The following is a 13962-nucleotide window of genomic DNA, read 5'->3' on the forward strand; positions in this document are numbered from 1 at the left end:
ATTTCGCGCCCTCAGACAGTACACGCACAATACTTTTATACATATCATTAATTAATGATTTATGGTTTGTACAGTTACACATTTTATCAGCACAAGTAGCAAATTCCACTGGAAAGTCGATATCCCTTAAGTTTGTATGACAAAAATTATAATAAGTCTCTATTTGACACGCCTGCCTTTCACCCCATATTACTTTATTTTTACAAAAACTATTCATTATAATTTTAGGCTTTATCAAATTTAAATTACAAGTTAACTGCATAGGATAGTGATCAGACCAGTACGTATCGTACAATATAGTCACGTGATCGATAGTTGCGCGCGCGGCGCTCGAGACCACGCAGTGATCGAGCCACCGGCGGCACCCGTGTGCCTCACTAACAAAAGTGTGTGAATCGTTCGGTAACATATCAAAATCAACGCACGCCCATGACTGTTCCGCACAGAAGTCTAAAAGTTGATTAGCGAATAACTCACCCGGGTGCGCGTTGAAATCTCCCAGCACATACACAGATTCCACATCACTATTTTCAATTATAGAGTTTATTTCGCCAAGACACTCCGTAAACTCGATCAAGTTGTCTTTTGAGTCCGTAGGCATATACACAGATATAATTAGCATAGAACGTTCACGTATCGCAATCTTAATAGCTGCTATGCGATTACTACTACACTGCAACACAGACACTGAAGGAAACACAGACTTCCTCCATAGTATTGCCACGCCTCCATATGGTCGGCCGCGGAGGACACCGGCCGAAGTGTCCACGGCAGACTTGCCAGTGAACGCGAAATTATCGCTGATGCTGCCCAGGAATGGAATATCATGCGGCAATAGCCACGTTTCCTGAAGTGCTATTATGTCAGCTGTTTCGCATATTTTTCTTACACATTCCACGGATCTTACAATATTTTTACAGTTAAATGTTACTAGTTTGGCGTAATTATTCATAAGGAAAGTTGGACTACACACGTACAAATTTTTCCCCGCTTGTTATACCATTACTTCTTATCTTGAAGTCAACAAAGCGCCGGTATGCGACGCCTTCTGGCCAGAATTCATCATTTAGAAAAGTCTCTAATTTATGCTTAGGTACTAATACTTTATACGCATCATACGATTTTGGTGTCTTCATATGCATTTTTTCTAGATGCACAGTAACATCAGTTTTACTCGCAATATAACTGAGAATGTCACATTCGGGCACGCCCTTAGCAATATTGTATATGTAAATAGGAATACTAGTGACGGCCGCTTTAAAACTCGCTTCTGGGTTCAAAACTGCCTTTCCTCTTTTTGCGACAAAGCGGTTCTGTAGACGTCTTCTTTGCACTAGGGTCCATTCCTTGTCTTCTTTGGGCATTTTCCATTCACCATCGCGCACAATATCGGCTAAAGATTTGTTCTTATCGCGCACGTCATCGTTTACGCTCGAAACGGCCGTGTGTCCCACCTCACTAGTTGCAACGATCGCAGCTGATTGCGTATGAGTCATTGGCTCGGACGAGCCACCGACCGCCGTAAGGCGACTACTTGTCTCGCCCATTACGTTAGTCTCACCGCAATTTTTCTGTACACCCTCACTTTTGGAAAAAGTTTGCGCGATATCACGATAATTGGTGTCTGCTCGTACTTCGCTTGGCTCCGTGCACGGAGTGTCATGCTCAGCGCCCACGTATGTAAGTCCTCTGGGACCACTGCAATAATCGTCATGACTGTCCAGCAATAAAAAGCCACCTCTCTTCACATTGACATTCCGGGGGGTACTTCCAAAGTTGTTCACTATTGATGCCTTTTTTAGGTTTTCAAGGTCAGACTTAACGGTATCTAGGTCATCCTTAGTGACATATTGTTCTTTGATTTGATTCATCTCTTGCTGCATACGCGTCAAATCCTTTAAAATCCGGGTAACGTCGACATGATCAAAAAGTACCGGCGGGAGCTTATGCAGGTCGCGGGCTACAAAAACCGGTAAAATTTCAGGATCAGACTCCTTCAGCATGCAGATGATGTCATCTATTTCACGGATCTTCTTTCCATCTCTCTTTCTTATTTTCTTACGCTTCTCTGTAGGTAGAGATTCGCACAGAAGAATTTTAGCACTATGAATGTCTTCGTCAGAAAATGCACTCACACAAATTTGACTAATGCTCTCCTCGTTCATCACATCAATTTTATTACTAACGAAGGCTAGAATCTCGTTTATAACTATATTGCAACTCGAACATTTCAACAATTTAGAGGCCATGGTTGGTCTCGCGCGTCCGTGCGACAGCGCGTGCGCGTCCTGACTATCCCATAAAATAAAATATTTAATTCCAATGATTAACATACATACGTAAGTATGTCAAGATAAGCTGAGTTCCAAAAACCTTCAGCTGTCAATCAATAAGACTCCAAGCAATAAATTCCGAGTGGATAAAACTGAGTGAATGTAAAAGGCTAACATTGCTTTAGTTAGTGGAATTCGTTCGTTCATCTACAAAGGCAAGGAGACTGATTCATTGAGACGACTTCTCGCGACAAGCACAGGATTAGACCTTTAATTTATTACCTTTGTACCACTACTAGTGGTTTGAAAAATATTTCGTAACTACTGTAGTTATGTTTTACAAGTCATGCTAACATCTGCGGCTTTGTTAGGTACCTTATCCTGAATTTCAAATTCGTGCAAATTTTCTTCTAACTTAAAAATCGTTCAATATTATTTTATTTATTAAGTAATAACTCAACATACAAATTTTGTAATTAACAGTATTATAATACATTCTGAAATTATGTAAAGCCATATAGTATATTATGACGTGGCGATTGCGCAATTTTAATTTTAAATTGTAAGTGTTTTAATACAGCCACTGTATTACAGTATATCGTAGTAGTGGTCCGGGATGTTGGGAAAGACGGAAACGGCGGTTCCATTGTGTTCAAATTACAGTGACACGGAATCTTGAGTGTTACAAAAGTTTCGACCGCAGGGGGATTTTTATACGACCATTTGTTTGTGTATGGTGTTATCCTTGTTCATGGTGTTACGGTATAAATAAAGAAAAGTTGCGTGATGGATGAGAGGGGTGGCTACGATTGAAAGGTATTTTATGAGCTGTAGTTTTTGGTTAGTTGGTATAGTATTGGAACTATTAAATGTCAGTGGCTTAGTGAACGCCATGCCGGATTTTATTTCCACGCGAAATAAGTATTTGTGTGATTCTAAATTAGTCATTTCGGGCCTTGTAACAACTTGTCCCCGTTTTTTAAATAAAATTTATGTGACTTTTAAAAAGCCGTAACAAAAAAATTAAAAAAAAAAAAACTGAATTGTCGTAAGTTAAAAATAATGGTAACAGAATAAAATAGTAGTAACCTTGTCTTTGTAAACTAGAGAGTTACCGAATAAAGTTGCTTACAAACTGTTGTTTATCTTATTCTAACAAGATCGATGTCTTATACCGTTACGACTGCACTCATAAAGTTATACAACCAAAACTGTTTCCAACAATGCCATTTGTCATACACGTACCGTATAATATATTTGCACGCGTTACATTCCCAACTCGCAGTCAAAGTCCTTTCATCTCCGTAAACATAACAAGTCAACGTATATCGACCTATTTAAACGAAGCACTTAATGCCAACGTATTTTGAATTAACAGGGCTGATCTTCCCACGCTTAGTTCCATCAGGGCTTATGTGCTTAGTATAGATTAGTCGGTCAGTGCCTTTTGGAATGTAGCATTTTAATTTGGCCGTACGTTTTGTAAAGAGTAAACTGAATGAGGCGTTTTGTCGGTTCCCAATTTATACGTTTGAAGTTAAGCTGCTTGGTTTTTATGTTGAGTGTTTTAGGCTTTTTGCGTAACGCGATTTTAAGTGTTTGGGACCTAAATGAACAGGATAAAAGAAGATTAAAAACTTTTAAACCTTAAAAGTTGTGGCTAGCCAGTAGTGTTGAAGCTAGTTTAATGTGCCACCAAACAATGAGCGATGATGTAACCATCGTAAAGATAGAAACTGTTTTTTGTTTGAAAATAATAGTGTTGTATTCCACGCCGAAGACTATAGCGCTTCGATAGCCTGATTGGTAGATCACTCCACCGTGTACCGTCGTTACTCCATCGATTGTTTGCTTTATACTACGGCAACTTGTGCTTAAGTTGTATAGTAATCGTTGCTATCTCTAGTGCTGCAGTGACATGTCGAAGATATTTTACAGCTTAAAAAGTAAAGAATGAAGGAAAGAGTAAAGCACTGGTATCTTAGGCCAGCATTGTAGATTTTGGTGCAAAACATCTGATTTTGGTATAGTATCACCCATGAGTAACTGACAAAACAGCGTGTTTAAATAAAGCCGAAGAATTTTCAACCAGTTTTTTAAGCCCACTTGTTTAATTGCGAAAGTGCTTTCCAATTTTATCTTTTAGGAAAACTGTTTTAACGTTGAATTATCATGCACACATTTTTGTGCATATTTTTTGCCCACTCCAAAATATGCAACGACATGACATCACGCCGGACACCGCAAAATTTGAATTGCATAGTGCTCGGAGATAAAATTTTGAAATTGTTGACTTGTGTGACACAGTAGAGAGTAATATAAGCTGATGGCTAGATGCGATTTGTATGAACGTACGAGTAGCCACAGCCGAGTAAAGCCCTTGCAGTTTTTGATGCATGTGTAACATTTGATTGGTAGTCAAAGGAATATATTCTCTTTTACGAGGATAAGCTAAGTTCAGTTGCGTTACTTTTATATTTGTAAAAATATTGTAATACCTTCCAGTGTTGCCAACTTGGATTTTGAAAAAGGCGTAGGCCAGATTAGAAAATTACGTAGAAATAGTAAAATTTCCATATGAGAAATACGTAGATCTACGTACTTTTTTTTTTGATTGAAATTAAGACAGTAGGGTAGGTAAAAGTGAATAAAACGACAATTCATAAGACCCTAAAAGTTGCAGTCAGACAGCAGATAGATAAAACTGGTTAGAGAGATATCTCCGTGAACAAAAAAAAATAAAAAATAAATAAATATTCCAGTAGCCGGTTAGTTTTTACAATATCTACATTCTACATGTGAAACCACCACTTACAGATAATTTAAAAAAGTTCGCTACTTTCAGGGTCATCGATTTATTTAAATTATTCAATTTTTATTATCATTTTCAGATAAACTAAAAAACACCTTCGATATCTTAGTTCGAAATATTTTTAGGTTAAGATTCACTTTTACCGTTTTATTTACGGCAGACACCGCAGACAAGACGCCAAGACGTTTCGTTTTACACAGTCACATGAGTCTCAGTTCTTTTGAATTGACTGATGACTGACACTGTTTTTAGAATGAATGGCATAGGTAATAATAAGTTGAGTGGCGAGGCGAGGCGAGTATGCGCTAGTATAAAACGGAACGTTTATTAACTTTTTTTTACGAAAGTAACAAAAATAATGCCCATTCAGTCTAACAACGGGATATGTTATTTTGCAATTGAATAATTTTGATAGAAAATACGTAGATTCTGGGACTAAAGTTCGTAGGTTTGCGTGGAAGGCTTAAAATACGTAGATCTACGTAAAAAGACGTAGAGTTGGCAACACTGATACCTTCTATGTTATTGATTTATGAGGATAGTAACTTACTTATTCTATTGCGGCAACTGGTTCATTCAGTAATTTTATTGGGTTTTGTCTTATAAATTGACACTAAAATTCACCCTGGTTTGAACCAAAACTAAAATTGTTTTATTCATGTTCTGTGGAACTCGGAAAATTCAGTGTCTAATTTCCAGAATTATTGTTGAAACGTCTAAAATATAACAACTTAATATAATATATGGTATTAAGCGTATCTCACAAATTAAACTATTATATTTAATTAAATAAATATAATAGTTTAATTTTATAAATTTATTATTTTTTATTTTTTAGCATATGTTGATGGTATCCTTCCGATTGTCTGTATTATGATAATTTAATTTATAGTCAAAAACTTGAAATATTGGCGCCAGTCTATTGTCGAATATTGTTTGGCTTTTACAAAGGAAAGTCGTAAATAATGATAATAAATATTTTGTTAAACAATAAATCTTGATTGTCATAAATAATTATATTATGACAGATGTAGAAGTCCATAATATGATTTGTCATTGTAAAAACTGTCAATAATTTACATGATAATACGAGAATTCTCCTTCCCTCCTATGGCACGGACAAATCCTAGGGTAATGCTAGTATTTTTATTACGTATATCGTATTCTGATGCACAAGATTCGACATTGCTAAGTTTCAAAACACATTGTTCAGTAGTTCTTGAGTTATTACGTAAAAAATATACCTTCAAACATCCCTTTGCATTTAACCTTAATATAGACTAAAGATAACTATAGATTCGAATTCAAATAATGAGGTATAAATTCCAAAATAATCAAGTTTCACCTAAAAAGTCACAGTATATCCAAAAACAATATTTTCACTCGTTTACAAAACAAATTACAATCCGTTCTGATTGTCCCAAGCTACGGACTGGGGAAAAACAATTAACGAAGTTATTAACAGAAAAATACAAGCTCAACACAAACACCGTGGCAAATATATTTACGTTCTTGTTTACACCATTTTTCCTCTTTTATTGGTATTATAATAAAAATACATCTTTGGGACGTACAGTCATGAGCAAAATAAATAAATGTGTTGGAAAATCTCGAACTGGGTCATTTGGTTCTAAGCTACGCAGAGCCACGATATGGCAAAATTTACGAAATTTACATCCAGCCTTAGAACAGATACTCGCGCTCTTACACTAATATTGGTCCTGGGATGCATTCGAGTTTCACACTGTACTAAGGTTATTAAAGCAAGGTGACTACGTTAACCACAGCGCTAAATGTGCAGCAAAATAAACCTTCACTTTCTCATTGTTATTGTACATTTTTGTTTGAAAATTTCAATAATAATATAGTCAACAATAAACTAGAGGCTGTAAAAGTGGTTTAAGGTTAAAAAAGACAGTTTTAATTTTATTATTTTCTTCGATGAAAATCTGTTAAAATGTAACAATCTGTACATATTTTTTCCTTCGACTGTACAATGTTAATCCTCCTGAATATTCCAGTCAAATTTAATCTCTGTGATTATACGAATACATACCTAAACTGAAAGGCCAGCTTTAAGGCCCGTTACCCTAATTTATTCTGGGTACCTATTCCAACGGTATTAACCATATTTTCATTGGGAACGGAAATTTTGGGCCCGATAATAACTTATGTAGCGGTAACAACAAATAATAGATGTTGATGTTTTACTGTTCTCTTACTGTTTATACGTTAGTTGTGTTGTTTAGGTTAGGGAATTGGGATTACTTATGCCTTTCAAACATTACAAATTGCCTCGATTTTATGCTGCTATTGAGCAGCTAATCTAAATAAATTAATCACAATAAAACTAATTCCATACAAAAGTATATCGATTATCTTCAAAGTGTCTCGTTTATTATTTTATAATAACTTAATTACGGTCCTGTAGAACCATTCTCTACGACCATCGACTGCCGTCAACCGGATAGCAATAAAAAATTTTTATGAAAATCTTCATTTAATAACCATCTCTAGCGGCCGCTGTTGGAACTATTTTTGCAGTACATTTTAAATGTGTCAATACTCGATAGTACTGGCTGTAGAGAATTGCGCTCTAGCTCTACCGCGCCTTTACCTTGGACACTATTGTCAAAACAAAATATCCAGTCAGGGAAACAAATTCGGAACCTCAGCTGCTGTTGGACCACGAAGATTGTCGCAAGCCAAAGTAACCAAAATATGGTACAGTCAACTCCATTAACCTTTTCTGTGATCAGATAATGCCAATTAATCCTTACCGTTGCTATGACTAATGACGATACGTTATACGGATAACCCGAATAAGCTAACACTGTATTATATCTCGTGTGCAAACAGTTTGCCGATGACATCCCCCTCTAACCTCACCCCGCACCCCCTTTTTCGTCCATCTTGTACCGCTAGACGGTGCGTAAAGTCATGAACCCATCGGCAAATATTATTCGCACGAGTTGTACCGATAAACGATATGAGGGATAATTACCTAAAATCAATCTTGTATATTGAGAATTTTGTCCTTGTAGGGAAATGTAATATGTTTGTAAAGAAGGCAATACACTTTTGATTGATATTCAGTCATATGCTATGGATTTGACACTAATCTCCTCTTGGTTCTAGTGAGATAAGACTCCCGACCAAGGCCGATGGAAGTTGATCGAATGGTCGAATAATAAAATGGTTGGTATCTCGAAGTCTCTTACGGAAAGAATATGAATCTAGCTTTTTATGATAAAAAGAAAACTTTTAAGTGCAATTGAAATCTGCGCTATCTTTCTTTATAAGTCAGTGTAGTTACTGCAGTTAACACTCTTAATCGTGTTTTAAACTGTTAACTTTTCTTAATCCATCGCATTATAAGAATCTGAATTGTACTGTCGAGTATCGAAATTTTGACATTTAAAATGTACTGCCAAAATAGTTCTCATGACGCCCGTTAGAGGCGCTGATCAGGTTTTCATACAAAACTCGATGACTTGTCGGCTGTCGGTAGTCAGTAGGACTATAGAATCGGGCTACTTAATGCGACGTAGTTTTCTCTCGCTGTCTTGTTAAAACAAATGACAATAAATGTCAATAGATTAAAGCTTCCCGAGGTAATTGCAAAGCCTATTCAACTATAACAATATTGATGCTTTACGTTTGTATACAGTTTCAGTATTACACTCCATTTCTCAAGTACAGAAGAAAGGAGAGAATGGGCAGGACTTTGACCTGAAACCAATAAAGTTCAGCTATACGTCATTCGTCTTTTAATAACAATTGTTAGTTGAAACGTTTGTTTCTTATCGTTGGGGGAAAGTTATGAAGTCTTTTATATGGTTAGACAACAGACTTTGTATGGGTTCTATATATTTTTGTCTGAAGTAATAGTTTTTAAATTTTATATTACGGGGATTTTTTCAAGTGTCTTCTACGATTTGTCAGTTCAATACTTAAGCAACTCACTTGTGACTTGACCACTTGCTTAAACTACAAACATTGTTAGTGAACGCATTTGAATTGGCTTCGACTAGTTGTTGGGAAACTGCAAGAAGTGCCTATGTCCACACATAATGCAAGAGCTATAATGTGAATGTAAATAAAGTCTTATGAGCCCATAAATACTGATAAAAACTGAATTTACTTTTAGTTTAACGCATAAAAAAGTGTCATCTGTTCAACCTTCACAATTTCAAAAGGTAAATAACCTAGCCAATATTTCATCAACCTTGTATAACAGGGCCTTAAGGGAATAAACTATGGGAACGAACCGGTCAGATATTAATCATCTTGCGGCCACGCATCACAGAGGCTTTTATGAGGATACCGTAGAATAAATAATTCTTCCATATTATACTTTGTGAAAGGCCGTCGTCATGCGACCTGAATGAAGGCTTTAAATAACGGATACTGTGCTTGATTGTGTTTTTAAAGGTTTGATAACTTTTTACTCTTAAATTAAATTCATTTATGGTTACAAAACAGCAACTAGAAATCGGGGTTATTTCGCAATTAATCTAGCTATGATCAAGTTACTTCTATTTTTTTATCGATTTTTTATAAAGACTAATAAACCTCTGGGGACATTGGGTCTGAATTTTCAGAGACAAGACACTCCATACACTACCACCATTTAGTGGATACCTAATGTTTCGATATGAACTTTCTTTAAGTCAGGTGTGACTGTGTATCCAGTAATTAACGGACCTTAGTTACAAAAAATACGTTTGAATATTTGATTTTCTTTTGTATATTTACCCAAAATTTCATAATTACATTTAATTAAAATATAGTATCTGATTCTGTTAGTTTCTACATTAATATAAATAAACCTAGGAAGCTCAAATAAGTACCATATGGTTAGGTTTACTATTATTAAGCACACAAAACCAGAATAGCCTCTTGACTTTTCATTGAAAACCTAACATAGCTGAAAAGCCTATCCATACTAGAAACCTCTTCAATAATTCCGGAAAGGTTCGAGGTAATCCTAAATATCAAGTAATTTATTACTAAACCGTACTGGTCGAGCACTAACATTTCATAGGTGAAATTTATTTCCTTTGTAGAACTAAACATTAATTCTGAAATATGTATTAATAACTAGTTGACCCGCACAGGTCCGCTCACGAATATATTGCATTTTTTTATCTATAAATAAAAATCTCGTGTCTCAAAGACAATTTAACAAAGACAGTAAGTCGAATTGGTTGAGCCGTTCTTGAGTTTTGCACTACAAACACATTTGGCAATTCATTTTAATGTATAAAAAGACAATAGATCATCTGTTGTGTATAATATATAAATATGTATCTCGAATGATATAAATATGATTATTAGTTATTTGCCTACCAAATGGTATCAAATAACCGTGTGTGAGTTGTCCAATATAACAAAAATGATCGGATAAATAGATAAATTCCGCAAATTAAATCATTATTTTTATAATGTGTTTGTAATCTTTAGGGCAAAATTTGTACAGGATCGACGGGATTGAAATTCCTACGACCATTTCTATACCATATCAATGGGGTTAAATTTTATTATATACCCAACGAAGTAGTTTGAATTATTTAGAACAATTTAATGTTAATATTACTTGTTTACACATGGCTGGTATTTTAAATTCGTAGTTATTACGATATTAATTTCCACATAAACATTTCTAGCATTTAATATTTCGCTCATATTAATATACCTAAATCAGCTCGAGAATTCTCGGAGCATTTTATTCAGTTGCATGTGGTGCGAGTTTTCGCACGTGCTGTATACGCTTTCTCTCTTTAATGCATAAATGCGTCCCTTTCGGTCACCATAATTACGGCCGTCTGCTGTGCGTTTCATCGTCTTAGATATTTGTATATAGAATGTGGGTGGAATTACTTGGGGTCGTTCAAGCGAATATTACGGAATTTAGGATGAACAGAGGGACGATTTCCTACTACTGATTTTCGATAGTCGGCTACTTATCAAAAGAAATGTTAAAACGATTTCTGCAGTTCATTGAATAGTCAAACTCTCGATACTCGATTGTACCGATTGTAGCAAAACGCACCAAAGAATCCTGTTTTCCGACCATTAACGAGCAAGCAATTAAATACTAACGTTCCCAGCGTGGTTCGAAGGAAAAAAATCTTCTAAATAGCGAGTAATTTTGAATGTTATATACCTGATATGAAGACGTTACATTAATACTGAGTTAAGTAAACACTGCTTAAAAGTGATGGCTGCAAAGGTGGTTTTTACATAGACGCCAAGAAATCAAATTTCCAAGAACTTTCTAGAAGTTTAGGTTTCCAAGATAACAAGAGCAGGTATAAAATATCTCTACGGTACTTCTAGCTTATAAACAAACAACTTTCTTAACTAAAAGATAAATGTTTTAACAATGGTGTCGATTCTGCGAATATATTAAATTAAAGGGTAATTGTAATTAATATTTCAATTCCTAGAGGTTTATACTTCAATTACTTGTCAGCGATACCTAGAAGGTAGGTTCTCAGACTGCTTTGATTGCTAATTTTATGCCAACTTAGAAAGAAGTGTAAGATGTAAAACGTCAGGAATAATTCTATTTTTACTTTTCTGGATTTTGTATTGAATATTTTGCATATTACAAATAAAGAGTATTTTTTTGGACAAAAAGTAAAATTTAAGATAAAGATGGTTAAAAGCTAGTATAGCCGATCTGTACCTCGATTCTGTACCACTATCGACTACCGACAACCGGCTAGCTATCGAAATTTGACATTTAGAATGTACTGCCAAAATGTTTCCCACGTCAGAGGCGCTGATCAGATTTTCATACAAAATTTCTCGATGACAGTTCGGTTGTCGATAGTAGAAGAGAATCGAGGCACTGGATATATTATAGAACGATTTACGAATTAGAAATATAATTCAAAATTTGTTCCTGCGGCACCCGCCAGAAGCGCTATTCAGATTTTTATTTTAACTTTGCCTTTAGTTACTTATCCATTATTACTTATCAATCAGTCTAAAACTATCGAATAGTTATAGTTGCAGTAAGACACAGTCATACATTTACAAAAACAAACCAGCAAAGTGCTCTATCAATGTCTGGGAAACAAAAGAAGCTGAACTAATCTATTTTCTTATTAAAGTTGCGGCAAAGAAATTAAAAATACTTCGCATTGACACAGTACTTTTGTATTCACTGAGGTCCTGCAGCTGTCGTCTTGCGTTTAAAATAGCATTAACTCCTTACAAATTAGTATATTTTTCTCCTTTGAAAATAGAGAAACGTAACTTCGTTGACGTTTGAGGTGGCAGTCTGGGTAAAAATGCGGTGGCTTTAATGAGTTGTACGTACTTTTGAGATCACAAACAAAAATGTTTTCGAGATAAATCTTTAGGATTGGTGAGAGTATTACGGATACTATTATTATGAGAAATGATTGTAGTGAAAGGAATGACATTTGAGAACTAAATAAAGAAAAATGTCAACATTTAAATGTCATAATAGGAAATATTTTATAAAATGATCTCTACTCGTTCGTGATATACATTAGTAAGCTCTATGCATTTGCACACATACAAACATATCTCGTATTAGCTTCTAGACCGCGAATTCCAACGCGTAAACTAATTTTCCAGGGTAAAAGTAACCTAGGTGTCAATCCAGGCTACATATTAAAACCCTTTCAGTAGTTTAGGAATAACTGAGTCCCATACGCCAATATAGGTGTCCAAACTTTATAACACTCACTCACGTTTACAATATTATAGTACGATATAAGTACCTATACATTTATCTCGTGTAGGTTTATTCAGAGTTGATGAAAGGCCTCGTCCCTCATCACATTCGCACAGTTACACCATTATGTTAATGTATGTCATTGCTACGACTTTCGGATAATATCTGGAAATAACATTGCGTCGCTTCGTTTGACCCTGCATTTTTAAAATGTACTGTTATGCATTCAGCCGGAATTTGTATCTACTGTATCATGATCACAAATAATATATGGACAATATAATATGAATTTTGGACTTAATCAAAACAGATTTTGCTTCCAAGGCACACATAATATGTATTTTTTTTGCAAAATGAGTACTCCGATATTCTGCAAAGAAATATCCCACGATTTATTTTGAAACTGGTGTAACACCCTGCTAAGAAAATCAAGGGTTTTATTTTTATCGCATGATTGATCATTAATAAATTCTTTCTAAGTTACAAAATACGTTGCGTCTACTTCAAGTTTTATAATTACGTAGAACCACGTGCAAAATTAAACCCCAGCAAACCAGATTCCGATTAAAATCTACCAACAAAAAAGGGGTCTGCACTCTTAAACAACTTTATTTCTTTCAATCTTCCGCTCTCATACTTGACATTCTTGGAACGCCAAGCAAAATAAACTTAAGACAAGTTTTAATTGACTTTTGTTATAATAAAGCGAATTAGAGTGCTAACTGTTTAATAACAAGTTAGAAATCCGTCAAGATTTAAATTAAATTTGTAATTTTTTTAACCATTTTACAGGAATTTGTTGTAAAAGTGGTTTAAGTTGCAAGACTCGGTAGTAAAAAGTAAACAAAAAGTTACTAGATCGATATAAATGCTGGGTTTTTTAAACTTTTCTATATCGTAGTTTAATACAAGGTTGTATTATATGTTTCTTGTTTTTTAGATTTGAATTCGGTAGAAATTCGTGCTTATATCCTAATGACTTTATTCAGGTATTTGTCATACGAAAATTTAAGATACCGACTCAGACCTCAAACAATTTACGATAGACTTTTGCAAGAGAAGATTTTCTTTTGTTTTTTAGTCAACTGTAATAAGATGGGAAGGAAACCTCATCATCATCATCATCATTGGCCTGTGTCCATCTATTGCAGATGATTCAG

At 35.0% G+C, this 13962-nt stretch overlaps 1 protein-coding gene across 1 annotated transcript; it reads right to left on the reverse strand.

Annotated features, from left to right (window-relative positions):
- Positions 1-965: 965 nt before the first annotated feature.
- On the reverse strand, positions 966-2249 carry LOC142974881 (uncharacterized). Its single transcript, XM_076117451.1, has one exon. It carries the CDS (start codon positions 2247-2249, stop codon positions 966-968), a length of 1284 nt encoding a protein of 427 aa, XP_075973566.1.
- Positions 2250-13962: the final 11713 nt, after the last annotated feature.

The sequence above is a fragment of the Anticarsia gemmatalis genome, chromosome 8 (genome assembly GCF_050436995.1).
Source record: "Anticarsia gemmatalis isolate Benzon Research Colony breed Stoneville strain chromosome 8, ilAntGemm2 primary, whole genome shotgun sequence".
NCBI classification, from domain to species: Eukaryota; Metazoa; Arthropoda; class Insecta; order Lepidoptera; family Erebidae; genus Anticarsia; species Anticarsia gemmatalis.

Excerpts from the sequence above, each read along its gene's own strand:
- LOC142974881 (XM_076117451.1), bottom strand. The coding sequence starts at position 2,249 with ATGGCCTCTAAATTGTTGAAATGTTCGAGTTGCAATATAGTTATAAAC.